Genomic DNA, 27,930 nt, shown 5'->3' on the forward strand with positions numbered 1-27,930 from the left:
AGAATCACAATGACAGCTTAGTTTTAGCATTTAATGAACCTAGCAAAAAAGCCAAACAAAAAACAAGTGTGGGATTGCACTTTTTTTGCAGTTTCACCGCACTTGGAATTTTTTTCCCCGTTTTCTAGTAAAAGACATGGTAAAACCAATGGTGTCGTTCAAAAGTACAACTCGTCCCGCAAAAAATAAGCCCTCACATGACCATATTGACGGAAAAATAAAGTTATGGCTCTGGGAAGGAGGGAAGTGAAAAATGAAAACGAAAAAGGACCGCAACTTGAAGGGGTTAAGCCATCCAACACATCACTCCAGCTGTCTGTATATAAGCCTCCTGCCCCTTGGTCAAAATATCTTGTACTCACACAACCATTTACAAATCAGCATGGTTTGGACTGAAGGGTGTCACTGGTCTGTGCCCGGCGCCTCCTCTCTTCCCATAATCGCCGGCCCTACTGACTTGATGGACATCATCCACTCAGTGCTGCAAATCTCAAGCCTGGCAAACATCCGCCTCGCTTCTGGGTCAGCGGCTCTCTCAAGATAAGGCAAGCCTCTCAGGCCTATGCTTCAATGCAAAGGCTCAAGATTTGCAATGCTGGTTGGATGATGTAAGAAACATCACCACATCCATCAAAGACCAGAGGGACGGCGATTGTGGGGAGAGAGAGGAGGTCTCGAGGACAGACCAGCAACACCTATCTAACCAGACCACACCGTGGTAGAGCAGCTCACTTGGCTGGACACAGAGGTATAACTGGAACACTGTCTCTAAGAAAAGGCTTGGTATACTGTAGACAGCATAAGCCAAGCTTGGGAAAGTAAAAACGTCCTCTCTGGGCAAAACAAAGAAAAAAAAAAAACCCAAACAGTCCTTTTCCTAGCGGGAATCTGCCCACTCACAGGAAGCCATTCCCAGAGTTCAGGTTTAGCACACACTTTCCTGGAATGCTCTCTCTCTCCAGACCCACACTGAACACTGAAAGCTCTCCCCTTCAGCCATTTAAGCCCAGACCATGTGACTCCTCCATCATGTGATCAGTCACATGATCCTGACATCACACAGGTCCTGTCAGGACTCTGCATGTGGAGATACGGTAGACCCCCTCCCAACTGCTCTATGGAGGTCCACTAAAACCAGCCCACAACGTAACTGTCCATAAACCGTCTGGTTTTACAGCACGAACACCATCATGCACAGCGACACGTATCTTCCCTCCATCACTTCACCAGTGACTGTCACAAAGGGTTTAGAGCTGGTGCTTTTAGTTTACTTGGAGAAATAGGTAGAAGAGATCCGTTCACCACATGTGAAGGATCTGTGCAGAAAGCCATGTATAACCGCAGAGTTGTATTTCGTTAGGTGATATATTTACTGGGTATTTTACATAAATGATCGCCATAGAAGACATTGGCATCTTCTCGTATTTCTGAAGGTATCTTCTGATGGGAGTTGATCCTTTTCCCTTCCATTACCTAAGATGAGCTGTTAGATGGCCCCACCATCTAGTAAATGCTATGGTAGGTGACGAGCAGGACCCTTACACTTATCTCAGCATAACCCCAGGACTCCCCTCATATTCATAGCTTGTGCTTCTAAAGTGAATCCACTCATTTTTTTAACGTATAAAACTAAATAATTAGCACGTCCCCTCCACCCGGCACAAAGTAAATAATCACACTAAGAACAGATCACTAAAAATAGGAAAGTTCATTTTATTATGAGAGAAAATAAGGAAATCGTGTAGCGGGCTTCAGGAGGCGGCTTCGTTTGGAATCTTGTTAACGCTTGTGCAAAACACAAAGATGAAACCCAATTTATTTCTTATGCTTTGCATTTAGAACAGGGAGGGGGTCTTCTGTACCTTGTATGGGGTTTCACTGCATTTGACTAAGGCACTGCATCAGGTCTTTGGTTCACGGTTACCAATAGTCTTAGACCAAACAATCTCATTTAGAACAAGTTCTCATATCGTTATGTATAATCCAACGTATAGAATCCTCATGGGAGGGAGTCTCTAGATGTAGCATGAACCTTTCCTGGGTCTTACCAACATCTTCAATATGATGGAACTGCTTCTATGACATTAGAAAGCTAAAAAGAAAATTAAAAAAAACCACGATAAGTTTGTGTGCAACCACAACATAGATGCTACGTTGCAAACTGTACGTCTACATCTTCTTTCGTGTGATAGGGAAACCTTAGCCTTATGTGCACATATATCACAACTACCTTCCCCACAGAGACATGCTTTCTGCAAGTCCCTGAACTATGTACAGACATAAGCTGAAAGCAGCTGGCATACAAATCCAAAGCGTTGCTCCCAGTGTCTTACTGTTTGTAGTGTTGATGTCACACCAACAGAGCTGCAGACAATCTCTGCTCTGAGAGGCTCGTGCCATCAACAGTTGAGCTCATTGTCTGCAGCTAGTTAAATAACTAGTATAAAAAAAATTAAACAAATGATTCCCAAGTTCTCCCAATTTTGGTGAGTCACTCACATTTTATTTTTAACTTTTGGGGCACAGTATGTGAAATCTCTGCTTGCAGTTCAACTGAGCGTTTCTTCAGAATTTTTTCTGGTGTGTGCACTTTCACCCTCCCTCCCACATACTGCCAATCACAGCTCAGATGCACACAAGGTGCAAAGTGTATACCCCCTAGAGAAGATGCTGAAGAAAAGTCCAGTTGCACTGCAATCAGAGATTTCACATACTGCCCTCTAAAAAGTGTCAAATCTGTATATCTTTGCACTGGAGTAGTGCAGTGCAAAACTGAAAAAAACCAGCAGAATCAGGGGAGTTAAGGAATTTTAACTCAATTATTTTGGGTGATTGACAGGTCCTTTTTTAAGTACCACAATTAATTGCAATTATATTAAAGGCAGTATGTCCAATAGAAAGAACAAAAGGTGAATAGGGAAATAGTCTAACTTTTTCCATTAGTACATGCTGAAGGAATAGCTAAAGGCACTGCACTCAAATACATTGAAGAAAAATTTTTTTTTAGATGTTTATCACCCACTCAAAAAGAAAAAAAAATTTGATGGTAAAAAAATAAATTACAATTGTTAAAATGTAACAATTTACCTGTATGGGTATCCATGGTACTTGGATCTGAAGACGGAAAGCAGCCAGCTGAAGAATAGCACCACTAGCCCCAGGCCTGCCACACACATCACTATGAAAAGAAGATAGTCCGCATTACTGTATGGAAGAATGAAACTTTCTCCCCAAAACACAGAATGCTTTATGTGCAAGATGGCCATAAATTGGTAAATTGCAGGTAAAACAGTAGCTAAAAACATGATAAAGTAAAAAACAAAAATATAATTCTTTACAGATATTGGTACTTTAGTAGGATTTTCTATCTCAGTCTATTAAGCCATTGAAAAGGGAGCGAGTCATTGTGAGAATACTAAAATTTTTCATATTTCTAGTGCAGTAATGCAGTTCAAATTTCGTATTTCAAGTTTGCATGTTCTAGCGCTGCAGTGTGCTGCCTTATTTACTTAACTATATACGAGTTGGCGACTCTAGGTTCAGCACCTGTTCACACTTAGTCTATGTTTGGATGTGCCGGTCAGGTTTTTGAAATGTTTTTGAAATTGTGAGAATACTAAACCTAACTGAATAGCGGGAATTGATTTGCCCCAAAATACTTTTCTTTTTGGCAACTGACAATGTCATGCCATCACAATCTTACTGTTAGGTAACTAATGTACAATCACTTCTTTTAGTCATGGTGTTGAGTGCGGTAAAGTTTTGGTTAATCTTTATAAGGAACCTGTCATGTCCTCAAATGCAGAAATGGGGTCAATCTGCAGATAGATAGCGTTACAATGAGCCCGACCACATTACTGAACATGCGGTCACTGGGAGAAAATGACCTCATTTCCTCCATGGAGCCGATGAGTTTCAGTTCTAGAGGTGCGGCTTCATCATCGCTTATTACACACAGTAATGGATGGAAGCACGCCCCGGCACTGACCGACAGCATGATGTAGGACCCTGGTTCAGCAATGGATCTCTTAAAGAGCTGTTTGTTTCTGTTGCAGTTCTCTAATGTGGAGCGCTGAATAACTTCACCTAAACCACCAATTGGCAGCTTTCTGCCTATGAACAGTGTACACAGAAAGCAGCCAACTGTTCATAGGCAGAAAGCTGCCAATCAGTGATGGGGCCAGGTTATACAGCGCTCGTGAATATGGAGGACTACATGGCAACAGGTTTAATAGTCCTCTAGTGATAAAATCCATGTTTTAATCACCAGGAGATTATCAAAACAACAAGAAGCAGCCCAGTAAGTAACACATCGCTGGAATAAGGAACTCTGTCTCTACATTATGCTGCTCTCCGATTAAGTGACAAAAACCTGGCGACAGGTTCCCGTTCATACAAATCCTGTCCTGTACAAGAAATAGCCACAAGTACTATCTGCAAAGTCACTGGACTAAACAAGTCACCATTTTCCAATCTGACTGAGTGTGCAGAGACCCAAATCAGTAGAAATAACCGGCCCAAAGCCTGGCGCTGCACTACTGACTTCTAACAGCATGTCCCCTTACAGTCACTGAGATCCTGTGTGATCGCAGCCCTTGTCCATCAATAGTTTCACATAAAACACAATTTGCTTCTATTCAGTCCAGACCTTGATGTAGATTGAGACCTGAACTCTTGCATGTGAGGTTCCCCTGATAACACCGCACCTGACAAATCTAAAGGGAGTACATGGCTCCAAGTAACAGACTCATCTGGCCCCTAACAGGAGGCTTTTTACTGCAGTCCTATTTGACATTCCATTTTTATATTACTCACTCTTTCGCTTTCCTACATCCATGTCAGAAGTAGCAGCTTCATGTAGAAGGACCATTCCCAAAGTTACTCCACCATCTAGAAGTCAGATGTAAGGGAAAAGGAAAGCATATTCACACTAAGCCTTATGTGATCTAGTGTAATAGTAGCTTGTTTGTCTACTGCACTCCTTCCAACTTACTGGAAGCAGAGCAAAAACACTTCATGGTAAATAACTCAAGTTGAGCAAAAAGACTCCCAAGACCCTGGTCCAGCGGCCACATCGGCAGACCCAAGCCCTGCAACCTCCTACCTGCGGAGATCCCCAGCACCTCTTCTGATTAGTAGGTCCGCCATGACATACCCGTTGTGGTGTGATGAACGTACGAAGTCAGGCATTCTAATCAGAAGAGATGCCGGGGATGCCGGCAGGTAGGAGGTCGTAGGACTTGGTCCAGTGACCACAGACTAATCACGCACCTGCTTGACCAGGGTCCTGCAAATTGTTTTTCTAAACTCATCTGAATAATTGTAACTAACTCAGGCTACTTAACCTCGGCTTTAATGAAGGTCTTTTTGGTTTTACAGAAATATCAAAAACTGTAAATTTAATTTTTTTTCTAATTTCCTTTTACAATGATGCTGTCAGAGACTGACAGTGACCTCTCAGTGGGTACACAACCATCCAGCCACACTCAACATGTGACGTACATGTACACCTCATGTCAAGAAGGGGTTAACACAAAGAAAGGATACTGAACAGGAGAACGATGTGAGTTTCTGCCACAAACTGAGCTTGGCTGCTTCCGTGTATATAATTCTGCAAGAAACATGAGAAGAAAAAAAAAATCAATAGTATTTGGCATAGATATAGTAGGAGGCAATATAAAAAGCACTGGTTTTACCATTCAACAGCGTCAGCTACAATGTAAATAATGTGTTCTCTACAATTAGTAACGCTCTTCAGAATCTGCATTTTTCTTACCATCAAAACAGTAAACTTCTGTCACTCGGGGTAATTCTCATCTTAAAAGGGAACCAAACATGTCAAAAAATGCGATTAACTTGTAGATATAGGGTTAATCTGCAGGATATTTGTGTTCTGAAGTTGTGCGACCACCACACTGAAAGCCCCGCTGTCGGAAAGAAATGTACTTTATTCCTCTCGGCAGTCTCCGGCTTTCAGTCATAGACTTTTAGTCACTACTTAGTCGGCGGCTGTAACCACGGAACTGACTGACAGCCGGATCTGTAAGGATGCACTGGTGAGCTGGCTGTCAGTGTCGGGTGCAGTTACAGCTGCATCTCTACCTACTGAGCAGTGACAGAAGCTGCACCTCCATCACTGAAAGACAGATACTGCTGGGACAAAAGTTAATTTCTTCTCGTTAGCCATTCTTTTGATGCTGCATGGCTTTAGAATCATACAAAAGTTAGAATTGGAAGGGACCTCAAGGGTCATAGTGTCCAACTCCCTGCTCAATGCATTGTGGGATTCAGATTCAGGCTTTAGAACTCTATTAAGCTGCAGATTAATCCTAGATCTATAGGTTAATAGAATTTGGGGACATGATAGATTCCCTTTAATTCCTGAACCACTACTTAAAAAAAAAAAAAAAAAAAAAATCAGACTTCCTCCTGCTAAATTCTCTTCAATCTATCCTAGATGCACAGTTTAGCTCATTTCTATCCAGCTGTTACACAGATGCTTCCCTCATTTGCCAGTCATTGCACTGGTTGCGCATCTAAATCAGAATGAAACTATCATATATCCCCTCCTTCAATATTTTCCATAGTCCCAACCTCCCACTCCAGTCTCAAACAATTCTGTAGTTCTGAGCCTGTTTTCTGGTTTTAATACCTTCAGACAATAAAAGTTATAAAGTGGTAGTCTAAGAATAGAAAAACATGTATAGATTTTTTCAGAAACTGACCAACTGCTGATCGCAGGTTTTGTGGCTGATACTGGAGCTGAGCTCTAGTCACTTCCATGGGGCTGACATGCCCAATAGTCAGGGGCGATGCAGTTTCTGAAGGAAAGCAGACAATTCTTTTCCAACCCTACACAACAACTATAAACCTGCCCAAAAAACAAGCCATTTTAGACAAATCTATCACATCACCTTACTAATCTAGAGTTTTCTTGGTTCACTCTAACTACATTTTTCCTGAGATACTGCCCTACTCCTGAATGGACCAGAAGAGAGCGGTGGGGCGGACTGTCTGCGCAAAGAGTAGTTTGAGAAGTTGGCAGCCATTGAGAATTAAGATGTCTGGAAGTCAGAGCAACCGTGCCAAAAAAAGGAATTTTAACCAAGCATAATGCATTTATTGTGAGCTGGAGGGTCTCGTCAATCAATTTGCCCATTTAGGGCTTATAGCCACAGAGGGGTCTTCGGTTTGGCAACCCGAAATAAACAGAAATAAAGAAGAAAATAAACATAATCCTCTAAAAATAAAAGCAATAAAAGCCATTTACCACTTGACCGGTATGGGGGTTCTTGTGAGCATATGGGGGTCCACGGATGTGATTCCACATTTGTCCAGATGTCATTGCTAGCACAAAACACTGGGACATGAAGGAAGAACAATAGAGAGGAATGTCAAGAGCAATTAGCAAAAAGGTATGCCATTTAAAAGCCGCTTTTTCAATATCCCACCACGAGTAAATTTAATAAACTGCATATGCAGCATCAATAGTAAAACAAGTGCAGGATTAAACCCGCAGCACAAACCGCGATAAATCTGCAGGGATAACCGCAGCGGTTTTGCCCTGCAGATTTATCAAATCCACTGCGGGAAAACCCGCAGCCCCCTTCCTACGTGTGCACATAGCCTTAGTGTTAATAAATAAAGAAGACGTTGCTACCCTGTCAATCCCCCTTAATGTTCCAACACCGCCATCCAAGGGACTCTCGCCTGCCCTGCTGGGATGATGTCACATGCATCATTCATGTGACCGCTGCAGATAATCACTTGTTTCAGTGGTCACATTATGTACATGACATCACTGCAAAAAAAATGGTAGGAACCACAGGAGCTGCAGAGCTCAAACAGCAGCAGGTTTTACCAGTCAATAATAGATTTTATTTTAGAACATTTCTTCGGTCACGTTCCAAAAATGATATTTTAATAGATCTAAATAGTTTCCACGCCATTTAAAAGCCACATGCAGATACAAGCGTATATTCACTTACCAGGGCAGCCAGCGACCATCCCGTTTTGTTGTACAAGAAATCAAGGCTGCTTCTCCTCAAATACACCAATCCTCCGATCACCGCTATTAGCAAGCCAAGCATTAAAGGGCCAGCGTAATTAGGAGGCCTTATCACACGGATCTGTAAAGACAGAAGACAACAATTACAATTTTAATATCCCCGGTTTCATGAAGTACAAAACAATGAAACCTGCCCTAAATGGCCAATACTCTTACATTGACATCGGTCCTATCTGCAATCCAGCGAGCAATTTGTTCTGCAGCAAAACCCCGCACTTGTAGCTCATACGTGTCTCCTCTCCTGGGCTTCCCCTTAGGAGGGAAGTGAATGAAGGTCGGTGCAGAGTTCATATTCAGCTGGAAAACAGGATACAAGGTAATTAGTTTATATAAAAACACAATGGTTTTCATATTCACAATATACGTTTAAGGATTATTCCCAAAATAGTAAATTATTCCCTATCCATGCGATAGGGGATCATTTATGGACCGCTGGGATCCAACCACTGAGACCGCCACTGATCCCGAGATTGGGACTGTGAAGCCCGGTCCTGAATGAAGAGAAGGTGCACATGCGAGGCCGCCATTCAATGTCAGCAGGATTGTTGGAAATCCCCACACACAGCGCTTGTCTCTCTCCAGCAGTCTCATGGACAATGATTGGCATGGATGCAGAGCACACAACGCCGCTCCATTCAAGATGGAGCTGAAGAGACCCTTTCTCTGATATATCCCCAACATACAGAGAGTCCCCCCCAAAAAAGTAATTCTTTAACTCAAAACAGCAAATAATTCTGTGTCTAGAATAGGGGGATAATGTTTTCATTGCTCCCTAGGACTATCAGCAATCCTGAGCTCTGCAGTGTCCCATCTTGAACAGAGTGGAGATGTGAATGCTTAACCTCCACTCATTGTTGATAGGACTGCGGGAAATAGTCCAGCAATGTATTAGGCTTTTCCCAGCAGTCTAAAAAACAATGAATGGAGGTTGAGCATGTTCACCTCAGCTCCAGTCAAGATTGGGGCTCTGCAAAGGTCCATTCTTAAGACACCCAGAGATCAGCAAGTTACCCCCCACCCATACAGTGGCATGTAAACGTTTGGACGCCTCTGGTCAAAATTACTGTTATTGTGAACAGTTAAGCAAGTTGAGGATGAAATTATCTCTAATAGGCCTAAAACTAAAGTTAAAAATGACATTTCCTTTGTATTTAAGGCCAAAAAAAATATAAATTATATATAAAAATTTTACAGACATACAGTACGGACCAAAAGTTTGGACACACCTCATTTAAAGATTTTTCTGTATTTTCATGACTATGAAAATTGCTCATTCACACTGAAGGCATCAAAACTGAATTAACACATGTGGAATTATATACTTAAAAAAGTGTGAAACAACTTAAAATATGTCTTATATTCTAGGTTCTTCAAAGTAGCCACCTTTTGCTTTGATGACTGGTTTGCACACTCTTGGCATTCTCTTGATGATCTTCAAGAGGTAGTCACTGGGAATGGTTTTCATTTCACAAGTGTGCCCTGTCAGGTTTAATAAGTGGAATTTATTGCCTTATAAATGGGGTTGGGACCATCAGTTGTGTTGTGCAGAAGTCTGGTGGATACACAGCTGACAGTCCTACTGAATAGACTGTTAGAATTTGTATTATGGCAAGAAAAAAGCAGCTAAGTAAAGAAAAACGAGTGGCCATCATTACTTTAAGAAATGAAGGTCAGTCAGTCCGAAAAATTGGGCAAACTTTGAAAGTGTCCCCAAGTGCAGTGGCAAAAACCATCAAGCGCTACAAAGAAACTGGCTCACATGAGGACCGCCCCAGGAAAGGAAGACCAAGAGTCACCTCTGCTTCTGAGGATAAGTTTATCCGAGTCACCAGCCTCAGAAATCGCAGGTTAACAGCAGCTCAGATTACAGACCAGGTCAATGCCACACACAGTTCTAGCAGGAGACACATCTCTACAACAACTGTTAAGAGGAGACTTTGTGCAGCAGGCCTTCATGGTAAAATAGCTGCTAGGAAACCACTGCTAAGGACAGGCAACAAGCAGAAGAGGCCTGTTTGGGCTAAAGAACACAAGGAATTGAGATCTTTGGTTCCAACCACCGTGTCTTTGTGTGACGCAGAAAGGTGAACGGATGGACTCTACATGCCTGGTTCCCACCGTGAAGCATGGAGGAGGAGGTGTGATGGTGTGGGGGTGATTTGCTGGTGACACTGTTGGGGATTTATTCAAAATTGAAGGCATACTGAACCAGCATGGCTACCACAGCATCTTGCAGCATAATGCTATTCTATCCGCTTTGCGTTTAGTTGGACCATCATTTATTTTTCAACAGGACAATGACCCCAAACACACCTCCAAGCTGTGTAAGGGCTATTTGACCAAGAAGGAGAGTGATGGGGTGCTACGCCAGATGACCTGGCCTCCACACTCACCAGACCTGAACCCAATCGAGATGGTTTGGGGTGAGCTGGACCGCAGAGTAAAGGCAAAAGGGCCAACAAGTGCTAAGCATCTCTGGGAACTCATTCAAGATTGTTGCAAGACCATTTCCAGTGACTACCTCTTGAAGCTCATCAAGAGAATGCCAAGAGTATGCAAAGCAGTCATCAAAGCAAAAGGTGGCTACTTTGAAGAACCTAGAATATAAGACATAATTTCAGTTGTTTCACACTTTTTTGTTAAGTATATAATTCCACGTGTTAATTCATAGTTTTGATGCCTTCAGTGTGAATTTACAATTTTCAGTGTCATGAAAATACAGAAAAATCTTTAAATGAGAAGGTGCGTCCAAACTTTTGCTCTGTACTGTACATACACACCCACTGAGACATCTTTCATACTTTACCATTTGGAAGACGTCTGATCCTTCATCAAAATCCACCATAGCAAAGAATATCCTGTTGGTGAATGCACTGGAGTAACGCCAGGAATTGGCCAGAATCTGGTATTCCTCGTCAGCTTGCCTGCACAGAAACACTGCATGAGAACAAGGCCTCTTCCAGCTTATTTTACTGATACAATGAGGGCTGGTTCTGCATTACGTCGCATCAATAGTTATGCTCAAACTAAAATGAATGATGGTGAAGAACAAAACAGAACATACCGATCCTACCATGATTAAGGCCACCGGCCTAGGTTTGCTACTTTAGTTCTTTACTGTATGGAGTTTTAACACGTTACCAATAAAAGGTGAAGCTTTATGCAGGCTCGGGATATACCTTACCTCTGTTATCCAGAACAAAAGCGCAGGAATCGGGGCTGGCGCATTAATCTGCACTGTGTTGTATGCTTAGTGGATCTTCAGGGAACACAGAAAAGTCATATCCTGGGACAAAGCTCTCTAAGTGACTGCAGATTTGCATATCGCAACACTGTGCATTACACACACTGTCAGGATCCCACTTAATTGCCAGATCGAGGGCAGACTGTATACCGGTGGTCACAACTGCCAGCTTGATCTGGCAATTGAGGTGAATCCTGACAGTATGCGTGATGCACACTTGGGGTTTGCCAATTTGCAGTCACTTTCAAAACTGCAGAAATATATGTAAAACCCTTTAATAATGATGTAATAGGAAGAAATATGGTGTTCATTATATGTAATAAAAAAATCCAATGTGGGAGAGGAAACAAACACTGCCGGGTAATTCCACAGTCTTGTGTATACACATACATAAAGATGCAATACTATATTGTGCTATGGGGAAATGGTGCAATTTTGAACATCTCCATATAAAAAGGAAAATAAAAACCCTGCAGCAGTGATGTGCTATAATAGGAGAATAATCTGCCCATCTGAATATATACACGACATTTCTATATCCTTACTTGCAGACGACGCATTGCCTGTGTGACTGCAGCGCCGTGAACATGACGACCACAGAATAGTTTCTCGGTGGAGCCTTGATTAATCGCCGGAACTTATCTCCATTCATACGAATGACGGGTCTCTTGCTGGCCCAGTCCATGAGCTGCCCCACCTTCTCCGATAACACCATCTGCACAGACAAGAAGCAGAAACGTAACAAGCAGGCTACAGGTATAAGGAGCCAGACAAGGTTTCAGACAGATTGTTTTGTTTCATGTCAAATTCTGCTTTTCTATCCCCCCCGGCACTGTTGGGATCTACCAGTAGTGACACTTCACAGAAGCCTGCAGAAGTGACTGCAGACTCGTAGCCCAAGGCCAGACAGCCCCTTTGTGTCATAAAAATCTGACATGTGGTCATGGGTTTTGCACAAATTCTAAAATGTAAAACGCTCTTGTCGTCTTCACCCATGTTCTGCTGTAAGGATGCAAAATTTCAGCATCATATATTTTAGAAGTACGGAAAATTACTCCAAGGAGAAAACTGGATTGTGGTTGCACAAAAAGTTGCAACTGATTAATCAGCGCAAAAGAGTTAATAACTAGAGATGAGCGAATTTGCTCGAGTTCCCTCTTAGTCGCCAAGCTATAGCGCTTCCCAAATAAGCTGCAGAGGGAACGCGGCTTCCCGGATCGCTCCGGCTGATCAGATGTTCGGCTCCGCAGCTGCATGTGACAGGCACCACACATGCATGGAGAGCTTAAGTGTTGGGCTCCACAAACATGTGCTGTTACATAGCCGCCACACATGCAGCTGTGGAGCCGATCAGCCGCCACAATCCGGGTTCCCTTTGCAGCTCATTCAGCAAGTGCTATAACTTACCAAATAAGAGGGAATCCGAACAAATTCACTCAACTCTATTAATAACATTTCCCACATGTCTACTTTACATCACTATCATTTTTTAAACATTTTTTTGTTGTTAGGGAGTTAGAAGAGTTAAAAGTTTGCTCCACCGACAACGCAGTACTGACAGTTTAGATGCCTGAAATAACGTGACAGGTTCCCCTTAAGGAAACATGTAAGGTTCATTCTGCCCGGACCACAGGCAGCATGAATCAGTCTGGCTGTACGACTGCAGTCATGCAGAAAAACATACGGTAGATTGAAGAGCCTATTCGAGAACTATATGGGGGAGCGATCTGGGTACATATAGAGACCTGTTCATCACCTGGAGCTGAGCAGGAAAAACCTGACTGCAGCTGACTAGTCAGGCGTCTCCCTATAGTCCCCGGCCGGCTAGGGAAACTATGGTTTCTCTGCTGCAGCGTTTCAGGGTCAAACATAACTAACTGCAATCACACAACCAGGATCGCATTCATGTGGATCAGGCAGCATGTATCAGGTGACTGGTCCTTGAATCCCTTGACTACCTTTGACATACCTGTACGTCAAAGGTTGTGTCCCTGCCTTTGATGCCGTCTCGCACACAGAGCCCACATCTTTCCCAGCACTTGATGGCTGATTTAACAATAAAATCACTGATCTGACACTTTGCAGAGCACTGTGTCAGATCAGCGATCTGACATAAAGGGCTCCTGGTTTACCAGCGCTTGCTCTGAGCAGGCGATGTGAAGCCACATCTCTGCAGGACCCGGATGCAGCCCTGTGGCCATTTTGGATTCGGGGCCTGCAGGGAGAAGAAGGTAGGAGACCCTCGGAGCAATGCAATCACATCGCGTTGCTCCGAGGGTCTCAGGGAAGCACGCCGAGAGCCCCCTCCCTGCGCGATGCTTCCCTGTACTGCCGGAACACTGCGATCATGTTTGATCGCAGTGTGCCGGGGGTTAATGTGCCAGGGGCGGTCCGTGACTGCTCCTGGCACATAGTGCCGTTTGTCAGCTGCGATAGTCAGCAGACACCCAGCCTCGCTCCCCCCGTGAGCGCGGCCGATCGCATATGACGTACTATCCAGTCACTGGGAATTAAGTCCCAGGTCACCTTGAAGGGATAGTACGTCATATGGGATTAACCCCTTCCCCGACCTTTGACGCCACGTAGGCGTCATGAAAGTCGGTGCCAATCCGACCTGTGACGCCTATGTGGCGTCATGGAGGGATCGCGTCCCTGCAGATCGGGTGAAAGGGTTAACTCCAATTTCACTCGATCTGCAGGGACAGGGGGAGTGGTTCTTCAGACCAGGGGGGGGTGGCTTCACCCCCCCCCCCCCTCCTTTGTGGCTATGATCGCTCTGATTGGCAGTTTCACTTTCAACAGCCAATCAGAGCGATTTGTAATATTTCACCTATGAAAACTGGTGAAATATTACAATCCAGCCATGGCCGATGCTGCAATGTCATCGGCCAAGGCTGGAGAACCCAATCTGACCCCCCCAACCGACTGACAGCGGCGATCTGCCGCCGCTGTCAGTCTTTCCTCCCCTCCATTCGGTGCTCCGCTGCCCTCCTCTCCCCTCCGGTTCCCCCCGCTGTCCGATCCCACCCCCCGTACTGCTGGAGTCCCGGGAGTTCAGTCGGACATCTTCGATGGGCACCTCCATCTTCCAAAATGGCGGGCGCATGCGCAGTGCGCCCGCCGAATCTGTCAGCCGCCAGATTCGTTACAGGTACATTTTGAGCACTGTGATATAACCTATCACAGTGATCAAAATAAAAAAGTAAATAAAGCCCCCCCTTATCACCCCCATAGGTAGGAAAAATAATGAAAAAAAATATATATATAAAATATATTTTTATTTTTCCACTAGGGTTAGAACTAGGGTTAGGGCTAGGGTTGCAATTAGGGTTAGAATTAGGCTATGTGCATACGGTGCGGATTGGCCGCTGTGGATTCGTGGCAGTTTTCCATCACGTTTATAGTACCATGTAAACCTATGGAAAACCAAATCCGCTGTGCCCATGGTGCGGAAAATACCATGCGGAAACGCTGCGTTGTATTTTCCGCAACATGTCAATTCTTTGTGCGGATTCCGCAATGTTTTACACCTGCTCCTCAATAGGAATCCGCAGGTGAAATCCGCACAAAAAACACTGAACTCCGCAGTAAACCCGAAAGTAAAACTCAGTGTGTTTTACCTGCGGATTTTTAAAAAACTGTGTGGAAAAATCCGCACACGAATCCACAACGTGGGCACATAGCCTTAGGGTTAGGGCTGGAACTATAGTTAGGGTTGGAATTAGGGTTAGGGTTGGAATTAGGGTTAAGATTAGGGTTAGGGGTGTGTTGAGGTTAGGTTTATGGTTGGGATTAGGGTCAGGGGTGTTTTGGGGTTAGGGTTGTGATTACAGTTCTAGTTAGAGTTGGGATTAGAGTTAGGGGTGTGTTGGGGTTAGTGTTGGAGTTAGAATTGAGGGGTTTCCAATCACGACATGGCGCCACCATTGAGTCCAGCCAATCGTGCAATCAAAAACTCAAATGGTGCTCCCTCCCTGCCGAGCCCCGACGTGTGCCCAAACAGTGGTTTACCCCCACATATGGGGTATCAGCGTATTCAGGAAAAATTGTACAACAATTTTGGGGGTCTAATTTCTCCTGTTACACTTGGAAAAATAAAAAAAATGGGGGCTAAAAATATTATGTTTGTGGGAAAGAAAGAAGGTTTTTTATTTTCACGGCTCTGCGTTATAAAATTCTGCGAAGCACTTGGGGGGGTTCAAAGCACTCACCACACATCTAGATAAGTTCCTTGGGGGGTCTAGTTTCAAAAATGGAGTCACTTGTAGGGGGTTTCTACTGTTTAGGCACATCAGGGGCTCTGCAAACGCAACGTTACGCCCGCAGACCATTCCATCAGGGTATGTGCACACGCCAGGATTTCTTGCAGAAATTTTCCTGACAAAAACCGGAGATTTCTGCCAGAAATCCGCATGCGTTTTTACCGCGCTTTTACCGCGATTTTGACGCGTTTGTGCGTTTTTTCCCAAATGCATAGAATAGCGGGAAAAACGCTGAAAATCCGCAAAAATAATGAACATGCTCATTTTTTTTTACCGCGATGCGTTTTTTTCGCGGAAAAAAAACACATCCATGTGCACAAAACATGCAGAATGCATTCTAAATGATAGAATGCATAATGTATGCGTTTTTAATAAGTTTTTATAGCGTTTTTAGCGTGAAAAAACTCGAAAAAAACGCGAAAAAACCTGTACGTGTGCACATAGCCTCAAAGCTATGCCATGCGCCCAAACAGTGGTTTACCCCCACATATGGGTTATGAGCGTACTCAGGACAAACTGGACAACAAGTTTTGGGGTCCAATTTCTCCTGTTACCCTTGTGAAAATAAAAAAATTGTGGGCTAAAAAATTATTTTTGAGGAAAGAAAAATTATTTTTTATTTTCATAGCTCTGCGTTATAAACTTCTGTGAAACACTTGGGGGTTCAAAGTGCTCATCACACATCTAGATGAGTTCCTTGGGGGGGGGGGGGGGTCTAGTTTCCAAAATGGTGTTACTTGTGGGGGGAGTTCAAATGTTTAGGCACACAGGGGCTCGCCAAACGCGACAGTGACCGCTAACGATTGGCGCTAATTTTTCATTCAAAAAGTCAAATGGCGCTCCTTCCCTTCCGAGCCTTGCCGTGTGCACAAACAGTGGTTTGTGACCACATATGAGGTATCGGTGTACTCAGGAGAAATCGCCCAACACAATTTATGATCCATTATATCCTGTAGCCCATGAGAAAATGAAAACATTGAGGCTAAAGGAATTTTTTTTGTGAAAAAAAAAGTACTTTTTCAGTTTTACGGATCAATTTGTGAAGCACCTGGGGGTTCAAAGTGCTCACTGTGCATCTAGATAAGTTCCTTGGGGGGGGGGGGGGAGGAGGGGTCTAGTTTCCAAAATGGGGTCACTTGTGGGGGAGCTCCAATCTTTAGGCACACAGAGGCTCTCCAAACGCGACATGGTGTCCGCTAAAGATTGGAGCCAATTTTTCATTCAAAAAGTCAAATGGCGCTCCTTCCCTTCCAAGCCCTGCCGTGCGCCCAAACAGTGAATCCCCCGCCCACATATGAGGGATCAGCGTACTCAAGACAAATTGTACAACAACTTTCAGGGTCCAGTTTATCCTTTTACCCTTGGGAAAATAAAAAAAAATTGTTGCTAAAAGTTCATTTTTGTGACCACTTTGAGGGGTCTATATGGCTGAAAATACCCAAAAGTGACACCATTCTAAAAACTGCACCCCTCAAGGTACTCAAAACCACATTCAAGAAGTTTATTAACCCTTCAGGTGCTTCACAGCAGCAGAAGCAACATGGAAGGAAAAAATGAACATTTAACTTTTTAGTCACAAAAATTATCTTTTAGCAACAATTTTTTTATTTTCCCAATGGTAAAAGGAGAAACTAAACCACGAAAGTTGTGGTCCAATTTGTCCTGAGTACGCTGATACCTCATATGTGGGGGTAAACCACTGTTTGGGTGCACGGCAGGGCTTGGAAGGGAAGGAGCGCCATTTGACTTTTTAAATGAAAAATTGGCTCCACTCTTTAGCGGACACCATGTCACGTTTGGAGAGCCCCCGTGTGCCTAAAAATTGGAGCTCCCCCACAAGTGACCCCATTTTGGAAACTAGACCCCCAAGGAACTTATCTAGATGCATATTGAGCACTTTAAACCCCCAGGTGCTTCACAGAAGTTTACAACGCAGAGCCATGAAAATAAAAAATAATTTTTCTTTCCTCAAAAATGATTTTTAGCCTGGAATTTCCTATTTTGCCAAGGGTAATAGGAGAAATTGGACCCCAAATGTTGTTGTCCAGTTTGTCCTGAGTACGCGGATACCCCATATGTGGGGGTAAACCACTGTTTGGGCGCACGACAGGGCTCGGAAGGGAAGGCACGCCATTTGGCTTTTTAAATGGAAAATTAGCTCCAATCATTAGCGGACACCATGTCACGTTTGGAGAGCCCCTGTATGCCTAAACATTGGAGATCCCCCACAAATGACCCCATTTTGGAAACTAGACCCCCAAAGGAACTAATCTAGATGTGTGTTGAGGATTTTGAACCCCCAAGTGCTTCACAGAAGTTTATAACGCAGAGCCATGAAAATAAAAAATAAAAATTATTTTCTCATAAATGATCTTTTAGCCTGCAATTTTTTTATTTTCCCAAGGGTAAAAGGAGAAATTTGACCCCAAAAGTTGTTGTCCAGTTTCTCCTGAGTACGCTGATACCCCATGTGTGGGGGTAAACCACTGTTTGGGCACATGCCGGGGCTCGGAAGTGAAGTAGTGATGTTTTGAAATGCAGACTTTGATGGAATGGTCTGCGGGCGTTACGTTGCGTTTTCAGAGCCCCTGGTGTGCCTAAACAGTAGAAACCCCCCTCAAGTGACCCCATTTTAGAAACTAGACCCCCCAAGGAACTTATCTAGATATGTGGTGAGCACTTTGAACCCCCAAGTGCTTCACAGACGATTACAACGCAGAGCCGTGAAAATAAAAAAATCATTTTTCTTTCCTCAAAAATGATGTTTTAGCAAGCATTTTTTTATTTTCACAAGGGTAACAGGAGAAATTGGACCCCAGTAATTGTTGCACAGTTTATCCTGAGTATGCTGGTACCCCATATGTGGGGGTAAACCACTGTTTGGGCACACGTCGGGGCTCGGAAGTGAGGGAGCACCATTTGACTTTTTGAATACAAGATTGGCTGGAATCAATGGTGGCGCCATGTTGCGTTTGGAGACCCCTGATGTGCCTAAACAGTGGAAACCCCTCAATTCTACCTCCAACACTAACCCCAAAACACCCCTAACTCTAATCCCAACTGTAGCCATAACCCTAATCACACCCCTAACCACAACCCTAATTCCAACCCTAAGGCTATGTGCCCACGTTGCGGATTCGTGTGAGATTTTTCAGCATCATTTTTGAAAAATCCGCGGGTAAAAGGCACTGCGTTTTACCTGCGGATTTTCTGCGGATTTCCAGTGTTTTTTGTGCGGATTTCACCTGCGGATTCCTATTGAGGAACAGGTGTAAAACGCTGCGGAATCCGCACAAAGAATTGACATGCTGCGGAAAATACAACACAGCGTTTCCGCGCGGTATTTTCCGCACCATGGGCACAGCAGACTTGGTTTTCCATAGGTTTACTTGGTACTGTAAACCTGAAGGAACACTGCTGCGGATCCGCAGCGGCCAATATGCACCGTGTGCACATGGCCTAATTCTAAAGGTATGTACACACGCTGCGGAAAACGCTGCGGATACGCAGCAGTTTCCCATGAGTTTACAGTTCAATGTAAACCTATGGGAAACAAAAATCGCTGTACACATGCTGCAGAAAAACTGCACGGAAACACAGCGGTTTACATTCCGCAGCATGTCACTTGTTTCTGCGGATTCCCCAGCGGTTTTACAACTGCTCCAACAGAAAATCGCAGTTGTAAAACCGCAGTGAAATGCGCAGAAAAACCGCGGTAAATCCGCAGCGGAAAAATCCGCAGAGGACCAGAATACGTGTGCTCATACCGAAACCCTAACCCTAGCCCTAACCCTAGCCTAACATTAGTGGAAAAAAAAAATTCTTTATTTTTTATTGTTCCTACCTATGGGGGTGACAAAGGGGGAGGGTCATTTATTATTTTTTTTATTTTGATCACTGAGATAGATTATATCTCAGTGATCAAAATTCACTTTGGAACGAATCTGCCGGCCGGCAGATTCGGCGGGCGCACTGCGCATGCGCCCGCCATTTTGGAAGATGGCGGCGCCCAGGGAGAAGATGGACAGACCCTGGCAGGATCGGTAAGTATGATGGGGTGGGGGGGGGGGGGGGAGCATGGGGGGGTGGATCGGAGCGCGGGAGGGGTGGAACAAGAGCACGGGGGGGAGCGGACAAGAGCACGGGGGGAGCGGACAAGAGCACGGGGGGAGCGGACAAGAGCACGGGGGGAGCGGACAAGAGCACGGGGGGAGCGGACAAGAGCACGGGGGGAGCGGACAAGAGCACGGGGGGAGCGGACAAGAGCACGGGGGGAGCGGACAAGAGCACGGGGGGAGCGGACAAGAGCACGGGGGGAGCGGACAAGAGCACGGGGGGAGCGGACAAGAGCACGGGGGGAGCGGACAAGAGCACGGGGGGAGCGGACAAGAGCACGGGGGGAGCGGACAAGAGCACGGGGGGAGCGGACAAGAGCACGGGGGGAGCGGACAAGAGCACGGGGGGAGCGGACAAGAGCACGGGGGGAGCGGACAAGAGCACGGGGGGAGCGGACAAGAGCACGGGGGGAGCGGACAAGAGCACGGGGGGAGCGGACAAGAGCACGGGGGGAGCGGACAAGAGCACGGGGGGAGCGGACAAGAGCACGGGGGGAGCGGACAAGAGCACGGGGGGAGCGGACAAGAGCACGGGGGGAGCGGACAAGAGCACGGGGGGAGCGGACAAGAGCACGGGGGGAGCGGACAAGAGCACGGGGGGAGCGGACAAGAGCACGGGGGGAGCGGACAAGAGCACGGGGGGAGCGGACAAGAGCACGGGGGGAGCGGACAAGAGCACGGGGGGAGCGGACAAGAGAACGGGGGGAGCGGACAAGAGAACGGGGGGAGCGGACAAGAGAACGGGGGGAGCGGACAAGAGCACGGGGGGAGCGGAGCACAGGACGGAGGGGAGCCGGAGCAGTGTACCGGACAGATCGGAGGGCTGGGGGGGGGGGGGGCGATCGGTGGGGTGGGGGCACATCAGTGTTTCCAGCCATGGCCGATGATATTGCAGCATCGGCCATGGCTGGATTGTAATATTTCACCAGTTTTAATAGGTGAAATATTACAAATCGCTGATTGGCAGTTTCACTTTCAACAGCCAATCAGAGCGATCGTAGCCACGAGGGGGTGAAGCTACCCCCCCTGGGCTAAACTACCACTCCCCCTGTCCCTGCAGATCGGGTGAAATGGGAGTTAACCCTTTCACCCGATCTGCAGGGACGCGATCTTTCCATGACGCCACATAGGCGTCATGGGTCGGATTGGCACCGACTTTCATGACGCCTACGTGGCGTCAAAGGTCGGGAAGGGGTTAAGGTCAAAATAGGCTGGGTCATGAAGGGGTTAATTGGTTCCATTAGTTAGGCAACATGAAAAGAAGCAAGTTTGCAATGGAGTTGCTTTTTCCATCTGATGTCATTCTCTTGAAATGAGAGTTTTTATCTTATAGTGTAGAGCTGGCTTCCAAGCGCTCAGCTACTAGTGCCTGCCTAGACCCTGTGTGCACAGTAGTTACATTCCAGGGGTTAATTCTTAACATAGCAGCCTCTTCTCTCCTGCCCATTGATTTCTATACAGCTGTTATCTGCTCATTTACCTCCCTCCCATCTTCTGCTGAGCTACTCTTATCATTCCTGTAGAATTACAGTCTCCAGCATCACAGCTCACACTTATCCAAGCCAGGCGCTTCTGCAAGTACATAATATCTATGTTTAAATATAATGATAGTCACTGCAGAACTTGTGCCGAGTTTATAGTCCTACTAAAGCCACGTTCACACGTTCCGTATTTGGTCAGTATTTTACGCCAGTGGAAACCCCCCATAGACCCCATTTTGGAAACCACACCCCTCCAGGATTTTAGACAGGGGTATAGTGAGCATTTTGAACCCACAGGTAGGACAGAGAATTTGATAACATTAGGTCGTTGTATTGAATATGTAGTCATTCGTGTTGAGTGCCAGTGCTTGCTACGCCAGTTTGCATCAGGTGCGCACCAAATATTGAGGGTGCTCAAGTCCCTGCCCCACATTTTTCGCAGCTGTTAGGCTACGTTCACACTTGCGGTCGGTAGCCCTGCATACTTTTTCCCTTAAGCTCCTCCCACTTCTGCATGCATCTTTAACATTGGGTACGCAGGGACATGCGGATGCGTCCACATGTGGTGTTTTGACTTGCGGATGAACGTAAGTAAATACAACATGTTGCATTGGGCCGCACGTCAAAACGCCACATGTGGACGCATCCGCATGTCCCTGCGTACCCAATGTTAAAGATGAGTACGCAGGATGCATGTGGAAGTAGGCGGAGCTTAAGGGAGAAAGTATGCAGCCCTACACAGGGCTGCCGAACACAAGTGTGAACCCAGCCTTAGACACCCAAAAAACCATGCAGGGATTCGCAATACTCCGTGCATACCAGAGCACCCAACGCAAACTTTAGTGAGCACTTGCACTCAACACTAGCCATCATAGTGTCTTTTTTTTTTTTTTTTTACTTTTGAGAGAAAAAAAAAAAATATTCTCAACTCCAACCTCAACACAATCCTTATCCCAACTTTACCCGCAAACAATGGAAAATAAGTTTAAAAATTGTTGGTTTTTTTTTCTAAGAGTAAAAGGGGGATTTGATTGACTATATTTTTTTATTTTGATCACTGTGATAGAGTCAGTCACAGTGATCAAAATGAACCAATAGGAACAATTCCCTACTGTTGCCGGGTACCGGCTGGCAGATCTCAGCAGGTGCAGTGCGCATGGACCCAAAGATGTGGAGGGCCCGGGGGACAGAGTAGGAGAGCCCGGGGACCCCCGATTCTAACTTCTCTGATATGCTAGATCATACAGGAGGGCGAAATTAATTTTAAATCATACTTCACCAAATAACGGCGATCATGTGATAGGGGACTGCGGAAAAACATCCCTGATCATGTTCTCCAGGCCCCATAATATGAATATTGTGCAGCATGGTCAGGACGACATTACTGTGCACACGTTGTGTCTACTGTCGGCTTAGAAACGCTTCAGGGTTTGCAAACAGAAGCGGTAAAGCCCTGCGCCAACATTTGGGTTTATTCCAGCACTGGAGTGGTTCTACTTATCCAAGTTCCCGGACCCTAGCCTTATGCCACCATCTTGTGACCACAGAGGAGGCAGTGGATGGATAGCCACCTCTGTGACCGCCATTACTGGGAGCGGCCGGACACTGGGCAGCCACTCCGTGCCGGCCCAGGCTCCCCGGGGTCACAGGATGGACCATTTCTGCCCATACTCTGGGGATCTCACCCTCTGCTGAGCAGGACTGCGGGCGCCTGTGACAATGGGGGGAGAGACCTGGCGCTTACGGGGGCATACACAACCCACAGATATTGGCAGTATTATGCTGCTGCCTGTGGGGGGGATGAACACGTGACAGCTGCAGCCAATCACACGGCAGAATGGTGATTGCTGTGAGCGGGTGACTGGCTGCAGTGGTCACACTATAGTCCATGGTGCCCAGTCAGGAGGCAGCCGGACCCGACGAACGGATACGAGACGTCACCAGGGTGCAGCTCTACCGACCCCGCACTGTGTAGTCAGGAGCCAGTAATGGCTGAGGTCCCCCCGGACTGTCCCTGCACCATAAGGCCGGGCGCTCTCCGCCGTCTACCTGACCCACCTCTTTCTTCTTCTGGCCGTCAGAGAGACCCCCGCACAGGGCGAGCAGGACCACCGCGGCCAGCAGCACTCGCACCGCCGCCATCTCCCCGGCTAAACTTTTCTCCGACCAGGAAGACCGGCAGGAGGCGTCACCGCGTCACAACGTCCACAGTGAGGGGGCGGGATCATTCAGTGGCTGTCCTTGATTGGCTGCGCCCGGCAGTCTCATCCAATCAGCCAGCAGCAAGCTGTTACAGTCTTATTCGTCAGCAGTGCGGTGGGTGGAGCCAGTGTGACAGCTTCATTCATGTTGTGCCGCGGCGCTGTGAGGTTTGTGTGCGCTTCTGTGTGTGACGTGCGGCCGAGTGCCAGGCGGTTCCCATGCGTCTACGTGAAATTTACCAGGTTTCTAATGTTCTCTAATCATTTTATGCCAGCGTTAGGTATGTGCACACGTTGGGTATTTGCTTGCAGAAACTTCTGCAAGGTTTCTCAGGAGATAACCGCGCTGTTACTGAAGATAATCTCTATATAAAGACCAACATGGATATTACCGCCATATGGTCAGTGGTAGATACCAGCCCTGCAGGACATATAAGAGATCACAGCACAGTTACAGATAATGACTTACCGCTGACATTCTTTCTGATGGAATCGTTCATTTTTCCCGTTTTTTCCTTCTGGCCCAGACCGACACAACTTCTTCCAGCCACGACTCGTCTGCAGAGAATACAACAAAGACACATTTAACTTCTCATATTCCAGCCCCATCACCAGGGCCGCCATCACGGCATTACAGCCGTGACTGGCGTATGGGGCCCGGTGAGCAGAGGGGGCCCGCATCGGGCGCCCCTCTTACCTGCTCACCGGGCCCCTACCGGCAGCCGCAGGCTGAACCGGGCCCTTAGCGGCGGCCGGCGCTACAGCTGTACGCTATTGACATGCAGGCCCGCTCCCGCACGTCAATAGTTGCCAGCCGCAGCGTGCAGGTCGCCGGCGTCTGACGTCGGGGGGGGGGGGGGGTCCCAGGGCAGTAAAGCTGGACACAGAGGGGGCTGTAAAGCTGGACACAGAGGGGGCAGAAAGCTGGACACAGAGGGGGCAGTAAAGCTGGACACAGAGGGGGCAGAAAGCTGGACACAGAGGGGGCAGTAAAGCTGGACACAGAGGGGGCAGAAAGCTGGACACAGAGGGGGCAGAAAGCTGGACACAGAGGGGGCAGTAAAGCTGGACACAGAGGGGGCAGAAAGCTGGACACAGAGGGGGCAGTAAAGCTGGACACAGAGGGGGCAGTAAAGCTGGACACAGAGGGGTGTCATGATCCCAATGGCAGGGGATCACAAAAGGACAAGCACACAAAAAACAGAACAAGCTCTAGGGTGATGGAAACTGAGCTGACCGCGATCCTGAACCTAATTCACAACACTAGCAGTAGCCGGGGAACGTGCCTACGATGATTCTAGACGTCTCGCGCCAGCCGAAGGACTAGCTTCCCCTATTAGAAGAAACAAAGACCTCTCTTGCCTCCAGAGAAACACCCCACAGAAATAGCAGCCCCCCACATGTAATGACGGTGAAATGAGAGGAAAGCACATACGTAGTAATGAAAACAGATTCAGCAAAATGAGGCCCACTAAAACTAGATAGCAGAGGATACAAAAGTGAACTGCGCGGTCAGCGAAAAACCCTACAAAAAACCATCCTGAAATTACCTGAACTCATGTGCCAACTCATGGAACATGAGGAGTAATATCAGCCCACAAGAGCAACCAGCAACAAGGAATCACATAACTGCAAGCTGGACTAAAACAAAAATAAAGCAAAACGTGGAACAGGAAAATCAAAAACTTAGCTTGTCCTGAAGATTACAGAAGCGGGAAGCAGAGGTAACAAGACACACTGATTACATTGATCGCCGGCGAGGAAATGACAAGAAAGCCAGGTTAAATAGGAAACTCCCATATCCTGATAGAACAGGTGGACACCAGAGACCGCAGAGAACACAAGTCACCCAGTACCATCTGTAACCACCAGAGGGAGCCCAAAAACAGAATCCACAACAGAGGGGGTAGTAAAGCTGGACACATGGGGGGCAGAGTGCTGGACAGAAATGGGGCAGAGTGCTGGACAGAGATGGGGCAGAGTGCTGGACAGAGATGGGGCAGAGTGCTGGACAGAGATGGGGCAGGATTGGACACAGATGGGGCAGAGTGCTGGACAGAGATGGGGCAGAGTGCTGGACAGAGATGGGGCAGAGTGCTAGACAGAGATGGGGCAGAATGGAGACAGATGGGGCAGGATGGATACGATGGAGACAGATGGGGCAGGATGGAGAGATCATATGGAGCAGAATGGATACTCATGAGGGCAGGATGGGAGAACATATGGCTGGAGCCTGGAATGGGACACACGGGGGCTAGGATGGCGAATATTACCATAGGGGCTAATTAAGGGATATTATTATTGCAGTGATGTATTTATTTTATTTTTTGAGTATACTGTTTTAAATGGGGGGGGGGCGGTCCTGTTACTGTGTAGAGTGATACTATGTTGCCTTCATGTGGTGTAATGTAGAAGTTGGGAAAATTAAGTAATGTGTTCTACAAGCGGAACTCGAGATAACTGTTTTATTTCCTGCAGAGACGAGTCCTGGCTGGATGAAGTGATGGCGGTCTGTGCTGGATGAAAGATGAAGGACTTCACCTAGAGACGTCACTGGTGAGTCAGTGTTACATAGTAACATAGTAACATAGTTAGTAAGGCCGAAAAAAGACATTTGTCCATCCAGTTCAGCCTATATTCCATCATAATAAATCCCCAGATTTACGTCCTTTTACAGAACCTAATAATTGTATGATACAATATTGTTCTGCTCCAGGAAGACATCCAGGCCTCTCTTGAACCCCTCGACTGAGTTCGCCATCACCACCTCCTCAGGCAAGCAATTCCAGATTCTCACCGCCCTAACAGTAAAGAATCCTCTTCTATGTTGGTGGAAAAACCTTCTCTCCTCCAGACGCAAAGAATGCCCCCTTGTGCCTGTCACCTTCCTTGGTATAAACAAATCCTCAGCGAGATATTTGTATTGTCCCCTTATATACTTATACATGGTTATTAGATCGCCCCTCAGTCGTCTTTTTTCTAGACTAAATAATCCTAATTTCGCTAATCTACCTGGGTATTGTAGATCTCCCATCCCCTTTATTAATTTTGTTGCCCTCCTTTGTACTCTCTCTAGTTCCATTATATCCTTCCTGAGCATCGGTGCCCAAAACTGGACACAGTACTCCATGTGCGGTCTAACTAGGGATTTGTACAGAGGCAGTGTAATGTTCTCATCATGTGTATCCAGACCTCATTTAATGCACCCCATGATCCTGTTTGCCTTGGCAGCTGCTGCCTGGCACTGGCTGCTCCAGGTAAGTTTATCATTAAGTAGGATCCCCAAGTCCTTCTCCCTGTCAGATTTACCCAGTGGTTTCCCGTTCAGTGTGTAATGGTGATATTGATTCCTTCTTCCCATGTGTATAACCTTACATTTATCATTGTTAAACCTCATCTGCCACCTTTCAGCCCAAGTTTCCAACCTATCCAGATCCATCTGTAGCAGAATACTATCTTCTCTTGTATTAACTGCTTTACATAGTTTTGTATCATCTGCAAATATCGATGTTACCTTTACACTGACACTATACACTGTATACTATATACAGCGGTCCTGTGTACAATGTTACCAGTGATCACTGTATTACCTATACATTATATACAGATCTCCTGTGCATAATGGCACTGATGGTGATAGTATTGTGGTTTTTTATTATTACTGATCAGTATTGTAGTATTCAGTCATTTGTGGTAATGTGCGGTCTGGTCATGGTGTAGCGGTATTTGTTCCTTGTATTTTATATTATTCGATCACTGTGGTGGTAATATGTCATCTGGTCATAGTGCTGTGGTATTTGTTCCTTGTATGTAGTATTATAGGTCATTTTAAAAATTGAAAAATAAATAAAAATATACCTAAATTGTATTGCATATTTTAACAAATACTTAGTAGGTTACAGTAGAGTAGGGCCCGGCCAAAAGTGTCTACCATGTTATGGTGGCGGCTTAAAAAATCTTTTGGCCAAAACAAAAGCTGCCAGCTATATGTGTGATCTGGTGATGGGAACTGTTAATGTGTGATAGGCGAGAAGTGGAGATTTTCCAAGAGAGAGCGGTGGGACTGTGGACAGTTCGAGGGGTGGAGCCCGGAGGCGGGGCTGGGGTGGAGCCTGGGCGGAGTTTCAAGGGGGCCCCGAAAATTTTGCCAGTATGGGGCCCCGAAATTTCTAGTGGCAGCCCTGCCCATCACCATCTATTCCCAACCTGCACAAACTCCTTATCCTGCTGATACCCCAACACTGAGCTGTTGTGAATTCTGTGGCAGAGTTCACTCCTGTGGTCACAAGTGGTACTTCGGCTGATGCTCTCTGGGAGCTTCCGTTTGTGGAGAAAAGTGGTACTGCAGCTTCTGAGTTTCCTCCCTCAGGTGATCTGGTGAGGTCGTTAGCTGCTTCTCTACTTAACTCCACCTGATGCTTTGATCCATGCTTCCTGTCAATGTTCCAGTGTTGGACTTGTGTTTCTCTGGATCATTCCTGTGGCCTGCTGCTCTGCATAGCTAAGTGCTTCTTTGCTATTTGTTGCTATTTTTTCTGTCCAGCTTGTCTATTTGTTTT

At 46.1% G+C, this 27,930-nt stretch overlaps 1 protein-coding gene across 1 annotated transcript; it reads right to left on the reverse strand.

Moving 5' to 3' along the window:
- Positions 1 to 1,693: 1,693 nt before the first annotated feature.
- MAGT1 (magnesium transporter 1) lies at positions 1,694 to 23,386 on the reverse strand. The gene is made up of 10 exons (XM_069747242.1): positions 23,229 to 23,386; positions 11,858 to 12,027; positions 10,875 to 10,992; positions 8,225 to 8,365; positions 7,989 to 8,129; positions 7,271 to 7,360; positions 5,548 to 5,611; positions 4,816 to 4,890; positions 3,088 to 3,178; positions 1,694 to 2,092 (listed from the first exon to the last, which is right to left on the reverse strand). The coding sequence occupies exons 1-10, from the start codon at positions 23,310 to 23,312 to the stop codon at positions 2,077 to 2,079; spliced, it is 990 nt and encodes a 329-aa protein (XP_069603343.1). The 5' UTR covers positions 23,313 to 23,386; the 3' UTR covers positions 1,694 to 2,076.
- Between the last annotated feature and the right edge of the window lie 4,544 nt (positions 23,387 to 27,930).

Source organism: Ranitomeya imitator, chromosome 2, assembly GCF_032444005.1.
Source record: "Ranitomeya imitator isolate aRanImi1 chromosome 2, aRanImi1.pri, whole genome shotgun sequence".
In the NCBI taxonomy this organism is placed as follows: Eukaryota; Metazoa; Chordata; class Amphibia; order Anura; family Dendrobatidae; genus Ranitomeya; species Ranitomeya imitator.